Source organism: Trichogramma pretiosum, unplaced genomic scaffold, assembly GCF_000599845.2.
Source record: "Trichogramma pretiosum strain Unisexual culture from Peru unplaced genomic scaffold, Tpre_2.0 scaffold5, whole genome shotgun sequence".
In the NCBI taxonomy this organism is placed as follows: domain Eukaryota; kingdom Metazoa; phylum Arthropoda; class Insecta; order Hymenoptera; family Trichogrammatidae; genus Trichogramma; species Trichogramma pretiosum.
Genome location: NW_019641672.1, coordinates 260826 through 284505, shown reverse-complemented (window position 1 = coordinate 284505; position 23680 = coordinate 260826). Strand labels below are relative to the sequence as shown.

The window sequence follows — 23680 nt, the reverse complement described above, 5'->3', positions numbered from 1 at the left end:
TCGCATTGAAAAATAAATCGAAGGAAAGCGATCAAATGGGTATCAAAGAGAACAACCATCGAGAGAGCCTTTTTCAACGTCGCTGCGAGAATTGACTAATGTACCGCTTTTGCGCGATGTAGAAAATCCAATAATGAAAAAAAAAATTAATAACAAAAAATTTTAAAAATCTTTCGCAAAACATCGGTTGATTGATGTATTATCGTTTAGCTAGCTATATATGACGGGAAGACGATCGGTGTGTGTGTTTTGATCAACTTATAACGTAATTACCGCAAATTTCATTCCGATATCGACTAAAAGTAAGTTGAAGCGAGTGCGCGTGTGATGTGCCAAGCCCGCGTTTTATCGTAACAAAAAACGTTGGTTATATCATTCGGCTCGATTCTTGCATACATCAATGCATTTAAGCTTTAAAAAAAATCGTATCGATTTATTGTACCTGATATACATATAAAAAATTTTTGAATAAAAACTTCGTATTATCTTCTCTATTATTCTAACGATTTTTACTATTATGCTTTACATCTTATATTCGCATCATAACTTCATTTTCTAATTATAAATCGATAAGTAAATCCATTATTTGACTCACGAAACAAACAAAAAATTAAAATCAACGAATTTCGCTCTAATCAGGGCCCAAATACAATATGAGAGCTCAAAATAACAATGTATTAAAACACAGAAGCAAAAACTATAAGCTCGTGTCGCAACGATAATAAATTTCGAATTTTAAACTTTTTATTAGACAAAAATATGCAGTCGTACGAATAATAAAAAATGGGAAAAAGAACGAGTTTCATTTGCGAAAAATATAGATTACGTTTATACAAATATCAGTAAAACGAATAGTTTTTAAAAGATTCGATGTGAGGAAAAAAAATTAAAATAAAAAGATTTAAAATTATAAAATGTCGAAACTTTGATATCACTATTGTAGTAAATAAGCAATAGGTATGATAATGATAAGTAAGATAAAAAAAACAGGCAAATTTTAGATTTCCAAAATATGTAGATGTTTATTTCATATCATTGGATTAGCTGTACATTTTTTAGTGAAATTCACTTATGATAATTCATCGTTTATACAAAAATATACATATTATTTAATCCTTTTTAATCAATACCTAATGTCAATACTTTTAAACATACGATAATAAAAAAAAATACGATTGTACTGATAATAAATTCAGACCAATATTCATATGATGCACGAATGGATAAAAAATCGTCTTGTAAAGACCTTATTACGTATAAATACATAATTATAAAAATATTGCACTACAAGACATCGACCGAAAGCGCGTCATTTATACCAATTAGTAAAAATACCTATAATGATGATTAGGGAGAAAAGTATTTATAATTGTCAAATTCTATTCGTACTTAAATATTATAGTTACAACCTGTTCTGTTTAAACGAGATGAATAGAAAAATAAATAAATAAAACGTTTATTCGCTTTCTGCAAAAAAGTGCCACTATTGTGTAATTGTACAAAAAAAAATACCATTTCATGTATTTCAATGTAATCGATATAGTGTGGCTTTGAATTACCTTATAAATATTGTAAACGATGCCAAACAGTTATTATCACGTTATTGATAGAAAAAGAATCGATTTTAATTGTAAATTATAGAATTCCTTGACCCAGTGACGACGAAAAATTTTTTCGTGAGTGTTGTATAATTTTTATTCGATAGCATACATATCCTTCTGTTCTTGAACCACAAAAGCAACAGCTGTGCTAAGATATCGAGCCGATTTCAAGGGAGGGATTCACAATCTCTGAGGGTCTGATATTGTGAATTTATCACAATTACCGCATAAAAATATGAGAATGATGTAGGAATGAAATTTTCTGTTAAAGCTAAATGAAAAAAAAAAGTTAAAAGAAAATAACCCAGCGTGTCAAAACATTAAAAAATAGTCAAGTTGTAAAAGTGTTAGAAGCAAACATCCTTGATTGATACATTATAAACGTGTAAATCATCCAAATGGACTTCCTGATTATATGCTGGTATATGATAATACATGTGTTCTGCCACAATAAAGCAGTTTTTTAAAACTCTTTTTGATTTTTCATTAACCTTGTTCTATACCTCAAAAATGTATAAATCTTATTGGATTTGATATGTTGTTTATTTCTATTTCATATTATTTTTCTATTTAATTACTGAATTATAATAGAAGATATGTGAATTTTGATTCTCAGTGTTTTAAAGTAAAATACTTGAAAAAATAGTAAAACGTCAAAATTTTTAAAAGAGAATTTAATTTTAAACGTTTAGCGTTGCCTTAAAATCATTGATGGATGTAAATTTGAAGTTTGCGCGCTTCGAGCGCAGCATGGAATTCTACAGAATTTACCAAGGTCATTAATGGCGACCTATTTTTACTCGGCGGGTAAAGAAGATATTTCAATTTTTATAATGCTGCTCATCCAAATGGCTTGAAAATATGTGATTTCTATCAACGACTCGCGCAACTTGTTAAAGGACGAAAGTAAATTTTGTTCTCATATTTTATCCAAAACCGTCCGAATCTCGAATTTTATCAAAGTGTCAATCGTACAATAATACGTTTCTCCCGGCACAATTGCTTCCACGTCAGACAAATTGCACATGGACTTGGCAACGTCGCGCGGCAAGACTCAATAATGAAAGTGGGCTTCGGAACGGCCACTGTTGGTGGCGCCACGCTACGCGTTTTCTGATCGATAACAATCCGGCGGCGAGGCTCGTTCACTGTGTGGATGTGGTGGATATACATTCGTATACGGAGTCGCCGAAACGGGCTCGGTATTATAACGACGTGAGCACGATGATCTCGTCTCGCGCGTGGCGGCTCAACGATTTGATGCGAAGAGAGAGAGAGAAAGAGTGACACTCTTGGCATGGATTACAATTTATATCCACTGCAGCTGCCGGGACGACGAGCTCGCACGAGTCATTCTGTCTCTTGCGATTGTAACGAGGATGATGTGGTAATAAAGCAGGAGTCGCAGCTGAAATTCTAATTGAACGATGCAACCCTACCAAAGAGTCGCGTCTTCGAGTTTTTGACTCTCGAGGAGGCGAGTTGTAGAATTTGGAATTATTATTTGCCTGCTGTCGTGGCATTTCTATGTGGAAATTAGTTAATTGATTATTTGCTTGAAAAACTCCCATTTCGATGCGATCAAAACTAAACTCGGTATTATTGAGTGACCACACCGTATAACTGAGGAACTTACCATCTCCAAGTCCGGCTCGAGTACATTCAACTACACTACCTGTGTGTATTGTATACAAAAAAAATGTAAACAAGCAACGCGTGACATATAAGTATAAGTGCGGCGCCTCGTGCATTTTTAATTCTCGCCGATACCTCAATGTAGTATGAACTTCAAGAGAGACTACAATAAAAATCTCGTACGAAAATTATCGTAGCTCACACATAGGAAGAGTCTATAATTGCTGGCTACGTTGCCGGGGATTTTTTTTTTTTTCAATTTTCCAATAGAGCGCTCAGTGCTCTCATTATGCAGGGTCACAGTTTGTCCACACACCTGCTCAAAGTCGCACTTTCACTAATGCATAGGTACAGCCTATTTATTATTCACCGTCATTATAATGAAATTCTATGCGCGTTTAGAAAACGTACACCCGTGAAAGTATCAATATTTACATAGACGGAGAGTTTAATTACCATGTACGAGACAACAATTTTTATAAAACGCAATGGCAAATGCCTCTGATACCGTACCGGTTCGCTTATTGCCACACTTTAAATATATGTAGATACGAGGTGCAATGCATTAATTCATAAATTTTCGCCTCATAGAAGTGCCGAGGAATTTCGAGAATTCGATATAACGAGATTCGTTATGGATAACTGGAAAATGAATTTTTTTTTAAATGATTTCGCATTCAATTCAAATGCGCTGACAATATCCCTCCTGGCCATATTATAATTGCAGCGCTTGGCGGAGATGGCACATTGTCCCGCGTGTCACGGTGAATAACATAGCCGTTGTTCTTTCTACACAGCAATCTAACCTTCGTTTTACCATTAAAGAATGAGAAAAATCCCCATTCCCATGAAGCCGAATGTTTTACGTAACCGCGTTCGGAAAGTTTTCAAACGGCGCCAGCTGTCTTTCAGAAGCGTATCCAGGCTCGGTCTGCGCAGTGCCACCGTCGCGCAGCATCGGCCGCCGGAATTGACCGACTCGTCGCTACGTGTTATACGAATTCACTTATTTGTGAACGAACGCAACGCTCCCGCTTCTGTTGTACCAGGCCAACGTAAGTATATACAAGTTCGTTCTCGCTGCTGCGCTGCGGCCGTGTCTATAATACAGAAGCTGAAACGTGGCAACGTCGCGTACTCAACGCAGCCATCAGGCATCTTTCACATAAGCGTCCGCCCGTTCGCGAACGCCGAGAGATTCGCATTGCGCGTCGCGAAGTTGTGTGGTGTGCCAGGAATACGAGAGCTTGTAGCGCGTCAAACGCGTCAACGGGACAGAGATAGAGGGATTTTTTTTTATATACACTTATATACAGCCGAGAGGTGGCCCCAGAGCCTCTCCCAGCGCCCGCTGCACTGGCGTCTCAACACTGACAAGCATTAAGAACGAGGGCGGTAAGAGCCACACCAACACATCATGTCGGAAGCGTCCGCGACGACGAGCAACGCCGTCGCCGACTCGGGTCTGCACGAACAACAGGCGATAGGCGCTGACGACGATGCCGTCAACGCGTCCACGTCCATCGACTATCTCGACCTATGCAGATTATGTCTGCAGAAGGACGCCGTCAACGTGCCCATATTCGAGGACGACGGCGACTCGAGGCAGATCTTCCTCAAGATCACCGCCACTTTGCCGGTCAAGGTGAGTTCGCAACGTTTTTTTTTTATTGTTGCTACGCGAAATCACGCACGCACGCGACCATTTTGGGCACCTATACACACACAATCCACACAGTTGTCTCGCTCGCAATCTTTGGCGTGGCTCTGCTCGTTTCACTCGATATATCTATCTCTCGCTACGATGATACGTTGTTCGTCTCCTTTACGCTGCCGCCGCCGCCACCACAGCCGCTGCTGTCATGGCTGTGCTTCGTCCAACTCCACCGATACGCGACTACCAAGTCAACTGCCAACTGTCGAATCAATTTGAATTATTGCATGACACCCATTACGATACGACGTTCAGCTTCACGTGCAATGTATCTCCCACAATGTAACACGAGAGACGCATTTGCCGACGTCGTTCATTAACTCGTAAACGAGTGGGCGCGTTTGTGTATACTATGTTTGGTCGCTGCTACCGTTGGATCGAGCCGCGAGCTAGTGATACGCTCGTGCGTTATCGCTCCGAACGCAGTAAAAGAAAAATAAAAAACAAAATACAACGAAACAAAAAAGTAACTGTTACGTTCTCTCGGCACTTGTCAAAAGTACAGTGAGACTGGGAAAAAAGCATAATTTTCTTCCGTCGAGTTACCGACTACGGACGCGCAATTTTCTCTTTGTTCGTTCCTTTCCTCGCTCGATCTAGCTCCGTCTCTCTCCCTTTGTCCCTTCGCGCGGAGCTCTACTGTATGCAACATCAGCAGAAACGGCAACGGCGTCGGGCACTGCTCCGTGCAGTGGAATGTGTACGCCAGTGGTCGAGCGGAATGCACATTCGCTTCGTTTCCTTTTCTTCTCGCGCCGAGGTTCATGCAGGGCGTCCTTTCTCTCTCTCTCTCTCTTCTCTTCTTTCCGTCTCTCTCTTTTTCTCTCTCTCAACCAGTTTTATGGCTCAAGCGTCTTCGCGCTGGGATTTTTTTCCGTAACCAGTTTTCTCTCTCCTTGCGAGCAAAGAGAATAATTCGATATTATGCGCTCGTTAAGTATGCACGTAATGCACTTGCAATTTCAGCTCGAGCCGGCGCACTCGCTCCGCTCGCGCCTTCGCAAAAGCCTTAATAATAAGCGACGACACTGAATTTATCATTCCTCTATGCGACCGCACTGCGCTTTTGCATAATTTATGAAATTTTTCAATGATTTCGAGTTTTTTTTAACATATTCGTTGACTTGTTTTTAGATAAGCGCCCAACATTATGTATCGCGTATTGCTTCACACAAGCACAACGAAAGTGTGTATTTACTCGCGCGCAATTTCGACACGATCGTGTGCGTGTGTGTGTGTGTTTCAGCGCGTGTGGAACGAAATAAAAAAATAATAGGGCGTCAAGGCTGTTTATGTAGAGACGGGACAGACGCACACACAAATACATACATGCATTCGCACATGCATGTATGTACGACGGGCTGCGGCGAGCAGCACAACACATCACATCGATTGCCAGAAGCGACGACATCGACCCGCGCGGCGCGTCGTCGTCGCCACCATTTTCGCAAGGCAGCAGCGACAGCACACAGCGGCGGCGGCAGCCGCCTAGCCTCGCCAATGCTCCGTCTTACTCACTCGGTTTACTATCTCTCTTTCCCTCCCTCTTTATGTGTGTGTATGTGTGTGTGCCCCGCGTGCATATGCGTGTGTATGCGAACGCACACACGCGCGAATTCATACATATACACATCTGCTGGTTTTATACCCCGACGTGCGCTATGTGCTGCTTGCGGCAGGCCACTATGCGCCGCTCTTGCTTGCTGCCCGGTTCTGCTGCTGCTGTCGTTATATGTAGGCTCGAATCATGTATTATGCACTCGGCTCGACAGAAAAGATCGTTATTCCCTGCAAATTTGCCCATGCTAAACTCTCTATCTCTCTCTTTCTCTCTCGGACAACTCCTATAATATGAACTACTGCCATGGCACGAGGGAAGGCTGTTGACCGATGGATTATTGATTATTTTCGAATTATCTACTCCAGACCTCGGGTGTATTTTTATCTTTGCCCGCTCGATGTTAATCGTGCGTCAATTGCCATTGCACTTACGACATTAAGCATTTATGTGTACTGCCCTCCGCACGCGTGTCATTTAATACTTTTGAAAGCATTAATCTGGAAAATTGCAGAGATCCACCGTTTTCGCTTCAATTTTTATGATGCAGCCTTATAATTTCTTTGACAAACTTTGATCACTGATAACACAAATATTAACCCTAATAATAAAAAACTAAGAAATCAATATCTGTATATTAATTTTAACTGCATTTAATTAATTTTTGAATGTATATCATTTGAATGATGTAAAAATTAAAAAAAATTATTTTGAATTAAATTGCAACTTTTGAAATACCCTTTTTATAACAATATCAATTACTTTTACAGATTTTCAAGGAAGATAAACTGCCGAAAAAAATTTGTGATGATTGTTTATATAAAGTAGAACTACTTTATCAATTTTGGAACCAGGCTGCAACTTCAGAAAAACAATTGTTGCAATGGCTAGGAGAAGTTGGTCTTGACGACAAACAAAATTATGAAGTCCTCGAAGAGGTAAATTGCATTAATTATTTAATTACAATACCTTTGTTTTCAAAACCAGTGAAATTCATATCAATTTATAATGTGTCAAATTTTTTTCAAGGATTTAATGAAACAAGATAAAGGCAACGACAATAGACTGAATACTAATATTATTCAAGTTTCTGATCAAAATAGTATAGAAATCAGTATGATAGACAATATATCACTCATAACAATACCAGCTGGAAGTGAACAGTTCACTACAGTTCCTATTGACGCCAGTGGTACTATTCAAACGGAGGCAATGCAAAGCTCCCATGACCAAAGTCAAATTGAAGAAGATAGGAGTGAAATGGGAGATATGTCAGATGATGGATGTGATAATGAAGGTATGCATCATTTGTTTCTTATTAAATTTAAATCCACGTTTTCTAAATGACATCATTGTAACTTAGGTTTACCTGTGAAAGAAGAGTCTGATGATCAAAACAATCAAACAAATATGGATCAAGCGTATGTGTCAATTGAAGCTGGACCATCTGGTCTTCAACATCAGAAAATTTCAGAAATATCTGAACTTACAATACAACAAGCAGCTGATGGTGATCCTAAAACTGGGTAAGTTTCAAATTCAATTTTCATATAAAAGAGTCAAAGTCAATGTTGTGGTACAAACAAACACATAGTTATTGAAATTTATTATCTAACAAAAACGTAAAATTGATGAATATCTTAATGAATTGTAGCTATTGATACTTTTCTGGCTTAAATAACCAAACAGTTTTTTAAAAATTTTGATATATTTTCATTTTTTACTGATTAGTTTTGCATTTTGTGCAAATTTGCACAAGGTAAGTGCACACACACACTAGACCACAACATGCTTTGACTCTAAGTATTCAGTAATTCGTTCATGAATAACACAATTGTTTCATAAAGTGACAAGTTTTCTTTCACTAAATTATTCAACTAATTTCTGACTTTTTCTAATGTTAAAAGCAAATTACTGGATACTTACTATTTTCTGTGTACACTTTAAGTAGCATGAATATGGTATACATATTAATGAGGAAATTTTATAAAAAAAACAATAAATTACTAACTTTTTTTAAAAGTTATTATTATTTGTCTTGGTATTAAAGAAATGTTTTACATATGTTGTTCATTAAAATGTATACCTGTTTATAACATGTTTACATCAACTGAAGGGTTTCATCTTTAAATTGAAAAAAATTATTTATTAATATTTAACTTGAATATAAAGTAAATTGTAATTAAAATGTACAAGAAATCTTTCTGTTGTCTATAAAATGTTTACATGTTTTCAATATAACATTCCCACGCTTACGTAAAGGCACTAATGCCGCACTTGACCAACATTGGTCCAAAGACATCACTGACGATCGATAGGTTTATAAAATAGCTATTTCTTAATTATTATAAGCTTTGAACGCGATGCGCTACTCATATAACTGTATAAAGCCATGATTAGGCTACATCCGTATATACAGTTTATGAAACTCCTGCATACTTACGTTAACCAACCAAAACTGTTTGAGTACTTGCTTTTAAACATCAATGATTGTTCTCTCTGACGTCAGGACTATTGATTTAACTTTTTTTAATGATAACAAATAGGGTTATGCATAGAAATTCTCAAGTTAGCATAAAACACAACCAACAAAATTAATATAATTCCAACAAACAAAATTACTTTCGTGCACATACTTTTCAAACGCGTGAGACGTTTTGTAACTCTGTCCACCTAAGTTAAAAGTGTTTATTCCAAACGGAATCGTAAAATAATAATAGAAGTTATGCAGCAGAAGACAGTGAAATGAAGAGTCAAGATGGAATTACATTGTAATTAAAAGGCGAGTATATCCTTCAATCATTTCATAATCTTAAGGTGTAAATCATCATATATTACCTCCCCATACATTACTTTCAATTCACCAACACCATTTATTTCTCACATGTGCGTAATCATCTTTAATCAGGTGGATTGAGTAATTAAATAGAGAATTTCAGTTTAAAAAATTGCTCATTCAAACCAAGTTGTTGAATTTTGTTTCCAATTTATTGTTTACTTATGCTTGTCTTGTCTCAAAGAACCATTGTTTTACTAGAGCAAGAGTTTTCAAGCATAAATGCACACATTTTATTCATTTCTATAATTTTGTTACACCTTTTTTGAAACTCTTATCGCGAGTGCAGTGAACATATACAAATGGTGGCGCACTAAGTGGAGTCTACATTTCAACTGGATTTATTCAACTTTGTCTGCAGTTAATAAGAAGATAAAATCCCATTATTAGTACTTACAAGGTGTGTATATTTTTAAAACTTATTTAAAAGGTTTATTTGATTGATCCTAATCTATTTCATAAATTCAAATTTTCTTGAAATATTCATTAAATCTATTGAGAAAAAACACAGTACAAGTACCTAATACAGAGTGTTCTTATGTAATTTGAACAAATTGTGAGGGTTTTTTAGCTTAATGATTTAGACTAGAATTAGACTGGTTTTTTTAACCTTTTCGAAGCACTTAGCACAGAACACAAGCAAATATACTTATGCAATGCTTTTCTTATGTATGCTTGATGTACAATTTGTGTGTTAATACCTAGTACTGTTTGTTACCAATCAAAAATTGCAACGATGTCATGCTTCATCAATTATTATATTTCATAAGTGTGAAATTTTAGGAAATGTACAATTTTTAACACTTTGCAATATTGGAATTGTGAGCTGAAAACTTTTGGCACATTTTATTAGGCAACCGATAAAGCAACATAGTTTGTAGTTAAACTGTAATCAAATTATCAGGTTTTATATTTTTTAATAATGGTTCTAGTAAGTACTTGTACTAATGAAAGACAAGTCAAATGATGATAGTTTTTTAGTTATGATTCAACATGATAAAGTATTAGTTGCAGTTTTTCAAAATTTGTTTGCAAGTTTGGAATAATGCAATTGCTAATCAAATAGTTCTTTATCGGTTTTCAACTTTTTTAAGATCAAGTCAAATTGAGTTCAAGCTTGTGTGAAACAGCACTATCCGTTTGCACAGTGGTCACCCATATTCAATCATTAGAGGAAAATAGTCTGTTGCTTTACAGAGATGAAACGTTTGGTGGGCTTTCTGGGATGCTGCGTCAAATTCTTTCTCCTACATCAGAAAGCGAAGAACTCGGTTACACAAGCATTCATGTCATGCAACAGCATCAACAGCAGCCTTCAAACTTATATAACACCCATGCATCTGTTCTCTCTTCAAATTTACAAATGCCACCACCTCAGACTCTTAATCAGCATCATTTAGTAATGCAAGATCAACTTTCACAACAGGCTGGATACCAAGACCAAGTTCAAATCTTGACAGAAACTCATATTTGTTTGAATTGCGGTACCAAATTGACTTATACCATTCAAACAGCTCACCCAGATGAGCAGCTCATGGATGTTGGAGAGGCACAATTGATGAGGTTTACTTGTCACGCATGCTCCAGGTCGTTTGTTGCCCAAAGCCACATTAAACTTGACAATGACCAGCAACAAATTCAGCAACAACAACCGTTAGTTCATGTGTCACCTAGAATACAGAGCCCAATAAATCCAGGTAGTCCAAACCAAATGGCTTATCAACAACAGCCACAACAGCAACAATTACAACAACAACAACCACCACCACCACCACAACAACAACAACAGCAACAGAGCAGTGGTATGCCTCTCCAAAATATGGCTGTTACCGTTCAACAGCAGCAAAACAAGAACTTTAGCTGCGATCGTTGCCAAGCGACTTTTCGTTATCGAACTCTGCTGGAGAAGCACAAAAAAATGCACGAGATGGCCGCGGGCCAAGACAAGCCGTACTCTTGTCCGCGCTGCTTCATGAGATTCGAAACGAGAAATCTGTACAATCATCATGCCAAAACTCACAAGCCCGTCATAACGCAGTCGGAAAAGGCGGCCGGTCAGTCGGGCGCGGGTGGCTCGAAGGACAACAACGTCGCGCTGCTCTACAACAAAGCCAACAACACGTACAGCTGCGAGACTTGCGCCAAAGAGTTTCCCACCGTGGAGGCGCTCACCTCGCACAAGTCCGTGCACAGGTCGAGGCCGCTGATATGCGACGTCTGCGGCAAGGGATTCACCCACAGGAAGTATTACGTGGTGCACCAGCGGATACACACGGGCGAGAGGCCCTACCTGTGCGCCATGTGCGGCAAGTCGTTCACTCAGGCCTCGACTCTGACGGTGCACAGGCGCTATCACACGGGCGAGCGGCCCTACACGTGCACCCTGTGCGGCAAGGGTTTCGTCACTCGCACCATCATGCTCAATCACATGAAAAAGCATTGAGCGAACGAAACGAAAAAGCGCCCGTATACTTGGTCACACGCGTTGCTTAGGACAAAAATGCCCGGCTGCTCTTTCTCGGCTTTGCGGTTTGATGCGTTGATACTATCCAAGTGCCACATAATAAAAATACTAAGCGATACAGTGTTTTCATGCGCAGCTTAAACTCGTCAAAATTTTAATCTAATTTTTATTGCATAATAACTAAACGATTGATGAACGCGCGATTGTAAGATGCGCGACGTAATAACTGAAATAGTGGATAAGTTAAATTGACTAGTGAAAATATTTTTTCACTCGTAGGTCTTAAGAACTGGTTGAACGAAGCGAAACTAGTTGTAGGCGTAGTGCACAATTATTGTTCTAAAAATTATTGACCGTGATACCTGAAAAAAGAATTAGAATTGCCAAAGTATAAAATTAAAAAGAAATTGAATTTTATGTTTAAAATTCTCTTTGCGCTGTCAAGTGTTTGAAGAATCACTGTGATAATGATGTGTACCACCGTGCTTACGTGGGCCATGACTTCGTCAAAAATCTCGTATACGTACGAAAGCCAAAGAAATTTGCTAATAACATTCGACCAATAAAAATAAAATAGAAAGAGAAACTGATATTTAAAAAACAATTCTTGGGGTGCCTTTCATTAATAATTAAAGCAATCAGTGATACATCTAGCTGTTATATATTATTATATTATAGTACTAAAACTTAAAACAGTCAAGTGCCATTCAAATTTTCAAAATATTTACAATTGCATTATTCAATCTACGAGCATCAATTAAATTTTTAAAAAGTTTCAAAGCAATCGTCGAATGATCAAAGCCGATAGACGCGTTGAAATTATTTAGAATCACCGTTAGGTCTATTGTGACTATTAAAAAGCAATTGAAAGTTTTTTCGTCAAATATTTTATTTATAACAATTATATTATTAAATAAATTCGACTTTGAAGTATTGATGGGGGCTAGTCGTAGTTTATATGCTTTTAAGCTTCGTTAGAAAATCTTCGAATTGTAACTCAAGATATTTTTATTTTTGCTCTATAAGTAGTCGACTTGAGTTTTTAATTTAGCTGTACTAACTTAAAGATTAATTCTATGCAATATGTATAACGAACTAAATGTATAAAAATAAATCGATAACAGATTTTATCCTAATAACACAATATTTTGTACAAAATGCAATTTTTTTTCAATCTTGTGATCGTCAATTTAAAAATACAGCTTTGTCTTTATTATTGATTTTACTCATCATTATGCTCATAATAGGTGTTATTATATAATTTCTCATTAGTGCCTTATCGTTTATTTTTCTCTAATTATTTCATCACCCCGTCAGTGTACATAAATAGCAGGTAGGTCAAAAATATAAAATTATTAAAAGTTCAACAGTCCATTGTTCTCGATAGCCATGTAGTCAATCAAAAAAGATATACTCAAAAAGCTGACGTCAGACAATTCAATTTGTTTCAGTGCAGGTGCGTTAACGATCGACGCAGACGAGCGATCATAGTTTAGAGCAAACGAAAAAATAACAGTAACAACATTGAATTCGCGCGGAGTAATAGTCCCAAGACTCTCTTCTCTCTCTCTTTCTCTTTCTTTCTCACGATTCAACTAACCCCTTCTATAAAACATGTCCGGACAGACAGAGGGCTAGCCGGGCCCTCTGCAAAAGCACCGCAAGATCTCGACTCACTGCAGCCTTTATTGTGTCTCATTGCAGATTCGTCTTAACGAAGTTTCAAGCCGCCATCATTCAAGACATCCCATCATCATCATCATCACCACCACCTTACCACCAATACCTACTCTTACCCACGACGAGCGGCGATAAAGCTCTGGACGATTACCACCAGCACCAGCATCAACAGCAACACGTCCAATGCACACTATGCGGCGAAGCGTTCGTTGACGAAGTACTGCTCGAGTACCACTTGAAGGCTCACGACGAGCACGAGACCCTGACGAGCGTGACCCTGCTCAGCTGCGACAAATGCGATAGAAGCTTCCACGATCAGGACAGCTACGACAAGCATCATCTGCAGGAGCACGAGCTGGTGATCGACGACGCGACGGCAGTGGCGGTGCCCACGACGACGGTCGAGTACAAGTACAGTTGCGAGCAGTGCTCGGCGCGCTTCACGCAGCGCCACCAGTTCGACGAGCACGTCTGCAACACGAGTAGCTTCCGCTGCGAGATTTGCCACGCCACTTTCCGCTACAGGCAGGGCCTGAGGCTGCACGCCAAGCTCCACGAGCCCGACTACGTGGCGCCCCTGAAGAAGCACTGCTGCTCGATCTGCGGCAAGCGCTTCTGTCGTCGTCAGGTAATGCTCATCCACATGAAGACCCACGTGGTCGACAACAACGACGGCGCTGCTGGCGGTGGCAACGGCGGTAACACCGCGACCTCCTCCTCGGCGCAGCAGCAGCAGCAGCCACAGCAGCTCAACGAGTTCATCTGCCACGTGTGCGGCAAGTCGGTCTCGAGCAAGACCTACCTCAACGTGCACGTGCGCAAGCACACGGGCGAAAAGCCCCACGTCTGCGAGCACTGCGGCAAGGGCTTCATATCGCAGAATTACCTGAGCGTGCACAGGCGAATACACACGGGCGAGCGGCCGCACAAGTGTCCGCACTGCGACAAGCGCTTCACCCAGCGCACCACCCTGGTCGTGCACACGCGCAGCCACACCGGCGACAAGCCCTACTCGTGCAGCCAGTGCGACAAGAGCTTCGCCTCCAAGACCATGCTCAACTCGCACTTCAAGATGCACGCCAAACAGTTGCGAGAGGTCCCGGCGGTCGCTCGCTGATATTCCTAGGACAAATTATAATAATAATTATTTCACAAATTGAGCGAGTACACTAATGGATAAGTCGTGCTATGTACTAAGACATTTTTTCATGTAAAGTGAGATTGTATAAGAAACTACTACTCCGACAAGTGCGCTTTTTCACTCGTTGTCATGTATCGAGATACAAATGAGCTTGTGATATTCCTTTAGATACTTTCCCATTTGATCGATATAAAAGCAAATCGTAACCGAAGAATCAGTTTGAGAATTTTATTAGACATCGCAGTTTTTTGTACAAAAATAATCGAGGAAAACTATAATTTATTTTTCAAACGTGTACCAATAACTTTTTTCCAATTTTCAAACGAAGACTGACTTCTTTTAAACACAAGAGTAATCGAATTGCAACACTTTTATATTTTCACTCATCGAAACAATAGAGTGATATGATTCTTAGCCTGCAGTAATTGCCTTAAACAAGTGCACGGTTGTGCGTGAATCTTGAAATGCTTCGATAGCTTAGTAGCAATTAGCGTAGAGTAACATATTTGTAAGGATCTCATAGTATTTTAAGAGTGATATTTATCGCCTTAAGTGCAATCTTGTCAGCAGATGACAATATAGTGGCCTCTACGAATAAATAGACAAAATAATAGCGTTCAAGGGATTGTTAATTCCTCCAATCGAGCGTTAAATTTTAAGTTTAAATTAGTATCAACTCATAAAGATTCAACTCGTTTGAATTTAATTTTCTACATTCTATTGACACTTGCAATGTGTTGAACTTTTCCTGTAATAAAAACAAAGTTGCAAATAACTTAAATCAGTAATTTCGTCCATTAAAGCTGCGTACATTAGCGTGTAAAAATAAATTAATTTAATTCCAACAAAAGAATTAACAATTTCTAGGGCTTGAAAAAAATAAATTCGTGCCTTAGTTCCTGATGGCTTTGAATCGATGTTCAATGCATTAAAAACATTTGTGCCTCGTGGCAATTTACAGTATTTACAGCGTATTTCATATATTTATCTATTTTTAAAGTCTGTCTTAAATCGATATATTTACTCTTATAGTTGACAATGAGCATCAATGATTAAGCCGAAATTGTAATTATAATTTAACTTTACGTACATCACTATAATTTCTTACATTATTGTCAGAGTGCTCCGAAGGTTCTGTAAGCACAGTTTGTGATTTAGGTGATAGTAAACGAATTTTGAGAGTTTTAACGAGTATTTTTCATTGATAAGTAGTTTTCCGATACATTCGACGAAATATTTTTGTTTCTATGAGAGCGTGCAATATATTTTATGCGGATTTATGTCAGCGTGGATAATTATTCCACGCCCTTCGGTCAATGCTTTCAGTATTGTAGTTTTGCATACCATACATTTTTTAATAAACGATTAATTGAAACATATTCTTTGAGGTTTCTTTATTAACCCAAAGTGTATAATATTATTGAAGCATTAAAATTGTCTTGAAATACGAAGCCTTAATTTTTCCAATTAAATGAAAAAAAAAAATATCACTCCTAATTATTATTCCTGACTCTGTGCAGAACAATCATAGCATTGAATCAAAAGTTAAAGTCCCAAAACGCAAAAAAAAGAGTAATCGATCAATCGTCCAGTGAATCGCGCGCAAGCAAACTTAATTAATGGTAATTAAAAGAAAATCCACTCATTGCTTGATTGTCTGTGCAGAGTCGTCTTGGACCACGAGTACAAACTGAAGGAAGAAAAAATGGAATTTTTGGAAGTTCACGAGTACGAAGAACTCGTCGAGCCAGCCGGAGGAGGGGTCGAAATGACGTTGGCCGTCCAACAAGACGAAACGGTAGAAGCGCTCGAAAAGAATCTGGAATACGGAGAGCAGCTGCAGGATCAAAACTGCATATCGTCGTTTTCCGCGGTGGAGGACGAGCTCGAGGAGGACGAGGAAAAAGTCGAAGGTCTGCCCGACGACATCCACATTCAAGAATACGAAGACGTGGATGCTGGACCAATGAAAGCGTCGGGTAACAACTTGTTCTTCGGCATCACGGAGCCAGAGAGTCCCGAAGCTCAAAACATGGAGAACGAAGACGAGCTCGACTACGAGAACAATTCCAACTCGGCAAACGGTCACAGCAGATCCGAGCCGATTCGCAGCATACTCGTGAAGCTCGACTCGGGAGTGATCAAGCGACTGTACAGGTGCAATCACTGCGACCAGGTGTTCGACAGCGTGCGACACTGCGTGAAACACATGACGACGAGCCACCAGACGAATCGAAAGTACCGAGTCGCCTATCGCTGCAAGACCTGCGGCAAGCTCTTCCGCACCAAGTACGGCTGCGAGAATCACATACAGGGTAAGCACAAGAACCGAACGATCCGCTGCCGTTACTGCGACTTCGAGACGTCGAGCGTCACCTACATCAAGAAGCACGAGCGCAACCACCTGGACGACTTCGAGATCAGGTGCGACCTGTGCAACAAGGGCTTCGCCTCGAAGACCGTGCTGGAGCGCCACATGATCAGCCACACCGGCGAGAAGCCCTTCGTCTGCGAGAAGTGCAACGCCAGCTACGCGGACAAGCGCAGCCTGACCCTGCACATGACGGTGCACGACCCCGAGGGCCGGCCCAAGCGCTACACCTGCGACCAGTGCGACTACTCGAGCTTCTGGAAGAACGCCGTCAAGACCCACATGAAGGTGCACACGGGCGCCAAGGTCATCTGCGACGAGTGCGGCCAGGCGGTGGCCAGCAACTACTACCTCAAGATACACAAGAGGATACACAGCGACGAGAAGCCCTTCACCTGCGACGTCTGCAAGAAGGGCTTTCGTCAGATGAAGAATTTGGTCGTGCACCGGCGCACCCACACCAAAGTCAAGCCTTACAAGTGTCACGCCTGCGACAAGAGCTTCTCCCAGAACGTCTGGCTGAAGAAGCACAAGTGTCGAAGCAATTCGGCGGCCGAGAACCACCATCACGTCGAGATCGGCGCTGGCGGCAACGAGGCGGAAATGGCCGAGGTCGACATGGACCCCGACAACATCGAGTCGATCGGTGACAATTTTCAGTAAAATTATAGCAGCACTGTGCATTTGTTAGAAGTCACGACGAGCTGAATAGAGAGCGGTTAATTAAAAGACACTTTTGTGAATAAATTATGAGTTAAGTGATCTGTAATATTTTATAAATAGTGCGATTTTCTACGACGACGATTTTGTCAAGCATTAAATTTTGTAATGAAACAACTTTGTCAACGATCGTGCAAACCACGAATAGCATTTTGAATAATAGTATACAATTATTTGATAGTGTTTTCCAGATGAAGCTTGTTTACTTGAATCGAATAAATTCACACTTTAGAAGTTTTGTACTACAACCCGAGTCCTACATTCAATCCACACCGTCCCAATACACAAAATTTATAGAGCAATGGAAAAAAAAAAATAAAACAATTTTTTACTCAACACTGACGTTAGCATGAATCATAAAACTCGACTTCTCTCTTTCTGTAGACTGGTGAAAAATGAAAGAAAAAACACGCATATCTCTCTCTCTCTCTCTCTCTTTGTATAAATCTTCATGCATAAAACTTTCTCCCTTCTGACCCCATTGCCTTTGTAATTTTTCTCTGCGCTTTCTGAGCGACAGATACAGCGAGAAGGACGCAAAAGACTCAGCTGGCAATTTCTGATTTTTCTTTTGCAGGCGAGAAAAGTCTGCCAAGTCCACCGAGGTCGGCAGGCAAAAGCCAAAGCAGCGCGGCCGGTGGACCGAGGCCGGCATGCAGGCCGCCGTCTCGGCGATACTCGCGAAAAAAATGACGCTGCGCAAGGCCTCGTTGTACTTCGCCGTGCCGAAGAGCACCCTGGCCTCGCGCATGAAGTCCATCCAGGCCGGCGAGCAGGTGGACTTGGCCCCGCAGATAGGTAGCTTTCAGAAGGCCCTGTGCCAGAGACTAGAGTCGCAATTGATCGCGCGTCTGAAAGAGCAGGAGGCGCGCTTTTTGCCGCTGCACAAGCGCGAGTTCCTCAAGCTGGCCTACGATCTGGCCGAGCACCTGCAGCTGCCCCACAAGTTCAACAGGTCCAACAAGACGGCGGGCAAAAAGTTTTACTACGACTTTACCCTGCGCCACCCGGAGCTCACCGTGATAGCCGACCCGAGCCTGACCAGTCCCAAGACCTCGGCGCCGATCAGCAAGACGCAGGTCGATCAGTTTTTCAAGGTCTACCAGGAGCTCGTGGACAGGCTGGGCCTGAGCCCGGGCCAGATACACAGCTGCGAGGAGACGAGCGTGCTGATACATCACCGCGACATCAGGCGCAACGTGAACGTGTGCAAGCTGACGCCGAGCGAGCGGGGCACGGTGCTGCTGAGCGTGAACGCGGCGGGCGACTGTTTCGCGCCGCCCCTCTTCGTGTTCCCGGGCCAGGAGCCGCTCGACGAGTCCTACCGGCGCAACAGTCCCCTCGGCAGCGTGTTCAGCGTCGAGGAGAGCGGCTGCGTCAGCACCGAGTCCTTCCTCGAGTACTTGCGGGTGCTGGTGGAGCTGCAGGCGCCGAGCGAGCAGCGGCCCCTGCTGCTGCTCGTCAACGCGCGACCCTACCACAACGACCTCAAGGTCATTCACTTCGCCGAGCTGCACCACGTGCACCTGCTCGGTCTGCCCCAGCACAGCGCCCACATACTGCACCCCCTCGAGCGGGCCCTCATGCAGACCTTCGGCGCGGCCTACATCGAGGCCTGCAAGAAGTGGATCAAGTGCTGCCAGCCGGCCCAGCTCGGCCCGCGGGACGTGGCCGGCCTGGTCAACGAGGCCTACTGCTCGATATTCCGCAAGGATCTGGCCCAGTACGCCTTTCGCTGCACCGGCTTGTGGCCGATCAATCCGCACGCCATCGTCGGCCTGGATTACGGCGACGACATGGACGACGTGTTCGACGACGGCATCGCGTCCGCGGCCCCGGCCAGCAGCGACGATCTCATGTCGATACCGACGGTCGACGTCGCTCAGCAGCAGGAGCATCCGCAGCAGCAGCAACAGCTGCCTCCCGAGAGAACGAGCTGCTGCAGCACGACTACCTCGACGACGCCGAGCACCACCGCGACTACGCCGACGAGCCCGACCCTCTCGGATCTCTTCAGATCGTCCACGTCGTCGTTGCAGTCGTACTTGCCGTCCGCTTCGGTGATACGTCGAGTCGACGAGGCGGCCAACGAGGCCTCGACCTCGTCGCTCGACGACTTCGTTCTCAAAGCCGTCGAGTCCGTTGCCGGCTTCTCCGTCATCAGGAGGATACACAGCGGCGAGGAGAGCAACTTCGACGTTAACATTTAATTACTTAATTGCCTCGTGATATTACCCCCTGTCTTTATCGAATGCGTGCAATATGCGAAATCATTGTTTTAGATGAGAAAATTTTATCCAATAGAGATCTCTATATAGTACAAGTGTTGATGATACTCAAGTCAAATTTGCCATATTTTAATTATAGTTTCAAACTCTTGTGGTGCAGTTTTATCTCGTTGTTCTCAAAATGTACATAATTTACAATTTATATTATATATTTATTAAATTGATTATATTTATTATATAAATGAAAAAGTAGAGCTATGGTGTATTTCATCATAGATTTTATTTATCTACAACTTACGATCTGAATGTAATGAATAGAAGAGAATAAAAAGTATTGAAGTTTTAAAAATCAATCAATTTTTTGCTGTCGACGTTAGATACCCTGAACTTACTAAGCTCGCGTTCATTGACACAAAGATCCAGAATTATTATCCGACAAATACTTGGTACCTCAATTCGATAATATACGTGACTCGGTGACTAGCGTGGCTAATTTCTCGTTTTATTTTTTAATATTTCAGACGAGATTCAAAACGGCCAATTGGATTAAAACCTAGAACCCGCTCAACCAAAAGAATGATAATAAATATACATGGTCAAAAAGTCGAAGAGAAGGGGCTTATCCCGCGAAATCGAGTCAATAAATTTTTGGATAAAAGCGGTGGCCAATCAATCGTGCGTCGCACCGTTAAGACCGAGGTTGAAAAATCCAAACCAGCGAAAAACGACGCAACTCCTCGATTGATAGAGAACGTTCCGGAAATGATAAAAAATTACGATAACGGCCCCCCATACGAGTGCGATTCGTGCGACGACACGTACGAAGACAAAAAGAACTTGACCATTCACAAGATGGAGAGATCGATCGTGCGCGCGAGAGAGCAATTCAAAACGAGAAACTCGCACGTCTGCAGCGTCTGCGGCTCCGCGTTCAAGACGAGCTCGGAGCTGGTGGCGCATTACGAGTACTGTCGATCGTGCCACCAGACAAGAGCCCAGCAGCTGTGGTCGGTCGTCTGCGAGATATGCGATCGCAAGTTCAAAGACTTAAAGTCGCAAAAGACGCACAAGGCCTGGTCGCACTCGGTCGACATTCTCTGCCCGCTGTGCGACGAGCGATTGAGCTCACCCAAGGAGCTGTTGGCTCATCAAACGAGCGTTCACGCGAAAGAGTCGAGGCACTCGTGTAAGTATTGCGGCAAAAGCTTCGACGAGTGTCTGGCGCTCGAGGCTCACGTAGCCCGTCACGAGGGTGAAAATGGCCCGGTGTCCTGCTCGTATTGCGATAAGATTTTCAGGCACGAGCATTACCTCAAGAGGCACGTGGAATCCGTACACCAAGATTCAGGAAAGATGGTTGTCCTCGAAACGAGTAATTTAAGAGAAAAGAACAAAGAAATTAAAATGTACAAGTGCGAGCATTGCGAGTACGAGACGAAAACGAGGAGATTTTTCCTCCTGCATGCTGACAAGCATAATGCACCCGAAAGAAAAGAATGCGAACTTTGTGGAAAAAAATTGCGACCCAAATATTTTAATATACATATGAGAATTCACATGGACGATTTCAAGTGCGATAAATGCGGACAAATCGTCAACGGAAAGAGGAAACTTGTCCAGCATATGGCTATGCACGGCGTTGACCAGACAGTCGTGCTAAGCGCAGTCGGTTCGGAAATATTCTCGATACGTAGTCGGGCTGATGTTGCCGAACCACCTCGAAAGATCCAAAGGGTTGTAAAAGACGAAAACTCCTTGAAAATTCCCGAAGAGCATAATTACTCTCATCGACTCGGTTCTGAAAATCTCTCGGTTTCTGGAGAGATTCAATGCGCTACCATAGGTGGTCAAGTGAAATATATAAAAAATAATTTACTAATGAATAATTCGTTATTATCTGGCTGAGAACTTGAAACTCGAGCGAACGAATGTCTCGAAGTCAAACTGAAAGTACAATTGCTGTTAAATACTTTTGTAAGTTAAAGTTAAAAATTGTAAAGTTATTATTAATGTTCGTTTGTATTGAAACATGTGACTTACTCGGTGTAGATAAATAATTAACTAACACGAACACGCTCATACAGACTTTACAATTATAAAACATTTCTAAGTGTTATCAAATTTTAGTAAATGTCGATTAACCCTCAATTAATTATCATTTTGTTCGAGTTGGTGTTTTAACTTGTTTTAATAATGTTCATAATTGCAAGTCGAATTGTTAAAAATACCCTGCCACTGAGAGAACAAGTACGGCTCACACGCTGATCATTGCTTTGATTGATGGCCTTATATACTAAAACCAACGTTCGCATGTTGAATGATGATTAACCAAATTTAACTTTTAGAAATAAATTATCATCTACAACATTATCTCTTCTGGGCTTCAATATTCTTGAATCATTTGAAAATTTATTTACAAAAATAAACCGCATGCCTTGAAATGAAAACAAAAAAGAACTGACTCTCATCATTGTGACTTAACATCAACATCTCCATCGTCATCGCATTTGCATATTCTCTCGTTCGGCAATGCAAAAGCCTCTTCTCCGCTGCAGCGCTTCCGACTCTGTGCCTCTGGTCTCTTCTGTGCGTCGTGCTTTTGTGAATCATTAGTTCGTGTTGCAGCAGCAGCAGCAGAGCGAGCGCTCGTTTAACGAAGCCGAAGGCCAAGTCGAGTCGAGCGCCTCGGCGAACCGTGGCCGAGCGACAAGATCAGCGCAAGTACACGCCCTCGGCGCCTCGGCGACGCCGCCACGAGTGTCGCTTCTGCTCGAAGCTGTACGCCACGCAGTCCCAGCTCGCCTTGCACGTGCGCAGCCACACCAATCAGAGCTTCGTGTGCAACTTTTGCGGCGAGCCCCAGCTGTCCGCGGACACCCTCAACACCCACCTCGGCCGCTATCACCGGGAGGCCAGCGTCAGCTGTCAAATATGCAAGCGCTTCTTCGCCAGCCAGCGCAGTCTCACGCTGCACTCGCGCTGCCACGCCAACGAAGACAAGCGCAAGCACGTCTGTCTGGTCTGCGACAAGAGCTTCAGCAGCCACGCCTATCTGAAGACCCACGCGAAGCAGCACGCCCTCGCGCCCAAGCAGCTGGCGCCCAAGAAGACCTACAACTGCGCCGACTGCGACTTCTCCACGGTGTACAGCAGCAATCTGCAGAAGCACGTGGCCACGCACACGGGCGAGAACAAGTCCATGTGCCACGTGTGCGGCAAGTGGGTGGTGCGCTCCTACATGCCCGTCCACGTGCGCATCCACTCGAGCGAGAAGCCCCACCTCTGCGACATCTGCGGCAAGCGCTTCAGCGTGCTCAAGTACCTGCTGGCGCACGAGCGCATGCACACCGGCGACAAGCCCTACCGCTGCCAGATCTGCAACAAGCGCTTCTCCCAGGAGACGCCCCTCAAGATGCACATCAAGCTGCATCAGCGCAAGCTAAGAATTAATAATGACGAGAGCGACGATGACGACGCCGACGACGATTTCGATGACGATGACTCTTAAGCGTCAGCTACATAGCAATTGCGATTTACAGTCAGAAAATTATACCAAAAAATAATCTATTACCGGAAGGCTTCTTTTTGAGATCTGTTATTTTTTAAGTATTCTTGTTTACACGTTGTTCAACGCATTCCTTGATATAATTTATGCATTTTGTTCCGATTAAGGGTTGTGAAACGCCTGCAATAGGCTTCCTAATGGTTAATAGTTACTCTTTACATTTTATG

General features: G+C 42.0%; 2 protein-coding genes across 3 annotated transcripts in view; both read left to right on the top strand.

Moving 5' to 3' along the window:
- Window positions 1–4261: 4261 nt before the first annotated feature.
- The window catches only part of LOC106650477 (zinc finger protein 652-A-like), a 40728-nt gene continuing 21309 nt past the window's right edge, over window positions 4262–23680 (top strand). The window contains exons 1-4 of one of the 2 annotated variants that reach the window (XM_014368496.2): window positions 4262–4881; window positions 7279–7446; window positions 7538–7805; window positions 7872–8034. In XM_014368496.2, coding sequence (XP_014223982.1) covers window positions 4654–4881; window positions 7279–7446; window positions 7538–7805; window positions 7872–8034 — 827 coding nt within the window. In that variant the 5' untranslated portion in view covers window positions 4262–4653. The remainder of the gene's footprint in view (window positions 4882–7278; window positions 7447–7537; window positions 7806–7871; window positions 8035–23680) is intronic. The other variant, XM_014368497.2, reaches the window with a different exon arrangement.
- On the top strand, window positions 9691–19973 carry LOC106650479. Its single transcript, XM_014368499.2, has 2 exons — window positions 9691–9744; window positions 18298–19973. The coding sequence occupies exon 2, from the start codon at window positions 18374–18376 to the stop codon at window positions 19928–19930; it is 1557 nt and encodes a 518-aa protein (XP_014223985.1). The 5' UTR covers window positions 9691–9744; window positions 18298–18373; the 3' UTR covers window positions 19931–19973.